The sequence below is a fragment of the Crocodylus porosus genome, unplaced genomic scaffold, assembly GCF_001723895.1.
Source record: "Crocodylus porosus isolate Cpor-Errol unplaced genomic scaffold, CroPor_comp1, whole genome shotgun sequence".
In the NCBI taxonomy this organism is placed as follows: Eukaryota; Metazoa; Chordata; order Crocodylia; family Crocodylidae; genus Crocodylus; species Crocodylus porosus.
Window position 1 is genome coordinate 106,604,422 of NW_017728918.1, and position 6,097 is coordinate 106,610,518.

At 41.6% G+C, this 6,097-nt stretch overlaps 1 protein-coding gene across 1 annotated transcript in view; it reads right to left on the minus strand.

Moving 5' to 3' along the window:
* The window catches only part of CTGF (connective tissue growth factor), an 8,156-nt gene extending 3,900 nt beyond the window's left edge, over window positions 1–4,256 (minus strand). The window contains exon 1 of the mRNA XM_019538208.1: window positions 4,170–4,256. Within this exon, the coding sequence (XP_019393753.1) occupies window positions 4,170–4,256 (87 nt within the window). The remainder of the gene's footprint in view (window positions 1–4,169) is intronic.
* Window positions 4,257–6,097: the final 1,841 nt, after the last annotated feature.

A 6,097-nucleotide genomic window follows, 5' to 3' on the forward strand; every position in this document is an offset into this window, starting at 1 on the left:
GCGCGCAGGATCACAGGAGCAGCAGGGCTGCAAAGGGACCTCCAGAGGTCAGCTAGTCCCTGCCTGAGGCAGGATCAGCCCCAGCCAAACTGCCCCATAGGATCCACAATTTCTTCGGCTAACTGTCCTCAAACCCAACACAGCGCAAGACCTGCCACAGGGAAAGCAGGGCAACCGTGACAGTCAACATCAGAGAAAAGTAGGGTTGGAAGGGACCTCAGAGATCATTTAGCCCCCTGTTTCAGGCAGGATCAGCATATGATCCACAAATTCTTCACCAACCATCCTCAAGCCTGACACAACGCAAGATATAACACCCAAACCTACCACAGGTAAAACAAGGGAACTACAGGAGTCAATGTTGTAGGCAAGCAGGGCTCCAGAGGTCTAGTCCAACCCTGTGCCAGAGGCACCTAGCCTGCAAAGGTGCTTACCCCCCCCAGCTAGGGCCCAGAGATACCCCAAGCCAAGAAGGTCCCCCCTCAACATGCCTCCATCAAGGAGAGGAATACTTATTTTCCTTCATGCTTGCTCTTTGCTTTGGCCTGACATGACTTTCCGGCCTCTTCGGGCTGTACCCACCTCTGCAGCACGTCAGTGCCATGAAGGGGCATTTGACGAGCAAGCTAGCAACCGCTAGGAGTCCCAAACCAGGCGAGATTCAACACAAATATAGACGGACAGGATGCACTGGAACCACAGCTACCACCAGCCCTGCTAACAAGAAAGGAGCTGTTCTTAAACCCACAGGAGCTTAAAAGAAACTGCATGCCAACTCTGTGGGCACTATATTCTTCCCTGCAGAAGAAGAGAAGCTTGTGCAAGGGGGCTGTTAATAACCCAGAGGATTACAACTACCCTTATCTGAGGCACTGTAAAGTGAGAGGGGAATCAGATGCCTAAATAAATGGCAATTGTTATTAATGGCGTTTGACTTCTTCCAGAGCTGACTGGTTGTCTGCAATTTAAAAATGAACCTTTGATTTTTCAGGGCAGCTTCCAATATTCTCTCCTTCAGGGAAACACACTCTTTAATTGTTCCAGAGAAGCATCCTCGTCCAGAGTAGGTAGGGATCGCTTGTTTGACTGAACATTAATGCTGCGACGGGCAGCCTGTTCAGGTTGGGGGAGGGTAGAGAGGTTGGGGGGATGGTTGCTAGGAACAACCACGGGAATTCTGTATTTTTCTTTCTTTTTTTACTTTTTTTCCTCTTGACAAGAAAATACAGGACACCAGACCTTTCAAAAGGTGGATCACTATCTGCTGACTTCTTTCCAGAGTGGGAAACTGACTGTCTTAGTCTTAGACACATTTTTTAACATGGGGTACTGGTTTTTGAATAGCAAGAGTTCCGAGCATTTTTTTACTACCTAAAAAGGCATAATTACATCATGAGGACTGGCTGTAAATTGACTTGGTGTACTACTGAATCATACTAAATATTTGTAATGTGTTCCTTTCCTAATAGATGCTCTCTATGAATAGAGAGAAGTGCCTGTTTACTTTGAAATATTTGGCCCAATGAAGAGAGTCTGGGGAATGGAAGAAGTGACTATTATTTTCCCACTGCCTGTGTGCAGCTGTCATGTGTAAGCAACACAATCTAAGCACATCTCTGCTTCCTAATCTTGCTGATTATCCCTTCTAAGATTACAAAAACATGGCTTGCCACCAGAATCTGTCATTCCTGAACATCTTGCTCCTTATTACATAGCCAGAGATAACTTCTGTTTTTATTTATTTTAGCAGAAGAGATGGCTTCCCAAGCAGGCATCATTTGTGTATGCAATGATGTCATCTTGTTTGACCTCTGCTTTAATCCAGGGAATGCCTGCATGTTGACTTCTGACCTGTTTAAGTACACTTGTGTTTAAAAGGACAGATAGACTTAATACATCTTGTTGGGCAAACTGAAGTGTTGATGGTGGTTATTTTTAAAGATATTTGCATGTAACCGCTCCTCCCTCTGACATTTTCACACTGTGATACACCAATATGCATTTACTTGTTTTTTGCTGTCTATCTATATCTCATTTAAAAATCTAAAACACTATATTACACAGCAAAAGTTTATTTGTATCCTATCTACACTAGTCTTTGCCTGATAGCTATGGTTATGCTATTTCTTCTACTGAAAATCTAATTTTTCAGAAACTTTATAACTTGGCCAGAAAAAAAATTCCAGAGGAATACTTATGGTAAAAAACACATATTCCCAAATTTAAGAGGCCTCCCAAATCCATATTTACCTGACAGGCAATGATGGTCCCAGTGCTGAGTAAATAATATGCATACCAAACTATGTATAACATGCATACCAAAATGTAAATGTAACCAGGTAAACAGAATGCCTTTTAAAAATGACTAAATATGGTAGAAAATCAGCAGAGGGAAAAAGAGAGTCTCTAAAAATGCTTTATAATTTTCCATGTAAGAATAGTTTTCTTTACAGGGAAGCAGTTTTATTAAACAAAAGCTTAAGACAAAAAATGTTTAAAAGTAACAAACTATCACAAAGCCAGGAAATCCAAAGTTAAAGGCTAAGTCTCTTCTTAAGTCTCATCATACTGCAAGCCAAATATAGCAATCCACATCTCATCATTTCGCTGAGAAAACTGACTTAAGGAGGAGTTGTTCTGCCCGCAGGCCTGACTCTGGCCTTAACATGCTGTAAAGTGGGAGTAAACCACTGGAGGTCAAAGGCATTTCAAAGGCATAAATGGGATCAGCATCGGACCTTGTGGGATTTAGCTTTGTGTTGTCCTTACACTGTAATAAATGACTCATCAAATGTTGTGGATGTATGTGTGCGGGAGCTGAGGTAAATGGAAAGCAGAGTTAGTTCTTTTAAAGCACTGTCCTTCATTCTCCTGTCCTTATAGACTGACAGCATGTTAGAGACATCCCGGAGTTGATGTATAAAATAGTTAAAATGCACTGATTTTGACTTATATGCAGGTGTTTATATAGCAAATGCTTTTTAGACAGTATATTTTTTCTGGTGAAATTAGGAATTCACTACATTGGCAGCATAGACCTGTTTACACAGCTATATATGGTATGTGTGTGTCTACATCGGCTTTGGTTGGTACAGTTCCTTTGGTTAAGTCTTGTAAAATGTACAGGTGTGGATATGCTACATTCCTTCCCTTATGTTTTTCCTCCTTCTTTTTTTTCATTTCTCCCAAAAAAGTCACTTGATCAGGTATCAGACATACTGAAAACCTGGCAAGACTACAGGAAAGTGGCTAGACTTGGAGTGTTTGTGTACTTAAAGAAAGAATCTTGCACATTTTCAACTTTCAGTCGCAGATATTTTCTTATAAGAGCAATTGGAGGTTTGAGCCAGCCCTCAAAGCGGAAATCAAAAGCTCCCAGAGAAACATACCCAAGGAATGTGAATCTGCTCCAAAAACCATACGCAATGCACACACAGTACTGTCAGCCTTATAGGAAGTCTGGCCGTATATGGACATCTGTACCCTAAGCTATTTATCAACTTGATGGTCTTGTAGTTGGCTGCAGATATTTCTAGCTTGCCTCAGGTTTAACAACGTTCATTAATTCCCCTCCCCAAAAGCTCACCAGAATGTCTTTTAAAAATCATAATAAACATTGCCCTAAAATGCTAAGAGTACTAGTTAAACTTATATTCATGTGTATTTGCTCAAAATAAAGACTGCAAGCAAGATTTGCTGTGTTAGCTGTGGAAATGAAGTAAGGATAAAAAAAGTCTTTGCTCTATCTCGAATTTGCTCTGCTTGTTTTTATATTTTTTTAAAATGTGTTTGGCATCTCATTCAGTATATTCAGAGGTATAGAAAAGTCCCTTTATGGGATAATGAATGCTACTGATACAGATGCATTTTTCTTAGCATCTGCAAGTAAATTAGTGAAGGGAGAGAAAATATAGAGAAGACACCATTTTACTTTTCCTCAGAACTGCCAACTGGATTTTCCATAGTTTCCATCTAGTTTGTAAAATTTGTAGTACTATATAGTAACATGTGCCAGATCTTCACCTGGTGTAAGTTGTCTTTAGTGGAGCTACGCCAGTTTATACTATCTAATCCAACCATCTGATTTTACTTGCTAAAGGGCACTAAGTCTTAGAAGTGTACTAGAAGAAAGAGATTGGGTGGTGTAGGGGTTGGGTTATGATAATTACTTGGTTCAAATCCAATACAAGTTGCTTGAGGTACAGAGTCAAATCCTCTTCTAGCATCAACTGGTACATCTCCTTTGAGCTTAACATTACCAGTGGAGAATTTGGTCTCAAAAACTTATCTATATGACATTTTAGGAAATAAAGTATTGTTCATCAGCTAAAATAAAATTAGAACATAATGTGCAATTACTTGTTCCTGGGTCTCCCACATATTCTAATAATAGATATGCATTAAAGGCATGTTTTTATTGTTTCTAGGGCTCCCTCTACACATGCAGGTAAAGATGTGATAGGATCTACAGTCACGCCTCTTGCTGTCCCACATGTGGGTTCTCCAAGCATTTCCATGGCTGTGAGACTGCAAATGATGCAGCTGAAGCACCCCTGAACTTGGGGCCTCACAGTTTCAGGGGTACATGGAGCGTCTCCACAACTAGGACACCATGTCAGGTGTGGCCTCCCTGCTTCAGGGATCCCTGGAGCGCCCCTCAGGAGTCCAAATGGCCCCCCACAACTGGGAGGTCCAGTGAGCTGACAGGGCGCCCAGCCACAGAGGCCACTGGCCATGTGCTCAATTAATAGCATGATAGGATTTCATAGATTTCATAGACATTGGGGCTGGAAGGGACTTTGGAAGATCATTGAGTCCAGCCCCCTGCCCGAAGGGCAGGAAGTCAGCTGGGGTCATAGGATCCCAGCAAGATAAGCATCCAATTTACTTTTGAAGGTGTTCAATGTAGGTGCTTGAACCACCTCCGATGGCAGGCTATTCCAGACCTTTGAGGCTCGGACAATAAAAATTTTTTTCTTTATGTCCAGTCTGAAACGGTCTTGCAGTAGTTTGTAACCGTTTGACCTCATCATCCCTTGGGGCACTCTGGTGAACAAATGCTCCCCCAGGTACTGGTGGTCACCCCTGATAAACTTATAGGGCCATCAGATCACCCCTGAGCCTGCGCTTTTCCAGGCTAAAGAGTCCCGTGGCTCTCAGCCTGTCATCGTAAGATCTGTTTTCCTGACCTCTGATCATGCGCGTGGCTCTCCTCTGGACTCTCTCAAGCTTCTCCACATCCTTTTTGAATTGTGGAGCCCAAAACTGGACGCAGTACTCCAGCTGGGGCCTCACCAAGGCCAAGTACAAGGGGAGAATGATGTCCCGGGATTTGCTTGAGAAGCATCTCTGGATGCAAGCCAGCGTTTTGGTCGCATCGCATTGCAGGCTCATGTTCATCTTGTGGTCAATGATGACTCCCAAGTCTCTTTCTTTCATAGTGCTAGCCAGCATAGCACTGCCGAGCCTATAAGGATGCTGCAGGTTTTTCCTCCCAAGGAAGCAGCTACAAAGTTATTACACATATTTTATAGCTTATCCTCTTGTTATCACAACATTAATTAAATGAATGTATGGCCAGGTGACCACTTAAGGCATGATTAACTGGTTAATCACACCTTAAGTGTAACCTGTAGATGGGGCCTTACTGTCACTAAAGAAACAGATTTAGACTTTTGGTTTAATGCTCCAAGTCAGGATTACCTTTCATGGACACATATGATCCTTATATGATAAAGTCCTTACTGGAAATGTAATAATTTTAATGAAAATAATCAAAACATAGTGTGTAAAACATCCCATAATTAAATGCCATATTAAAATGGAATTTCCCATAACAAGACCCAGGCTTAAATTTTCTGGATTAACCTGAAACATTTGCCATTAAATATTTCAGTAGTATGGAGAGGTTTATTCATTTACTGCATCAATATAAAACTTAGCAAAGCCATAAGTATTTTCAGGGAAATATAGAGCCCTGAACACAGGTCATAGCATATGAGTAGAGAGAAGTGACTTTCAATCCAAATCCTCATTTTTAACAGAAGTTGTGTGCCCTTTGGCAGGGGTAAATCCAACTAATGTAGAGCTGTCTTCA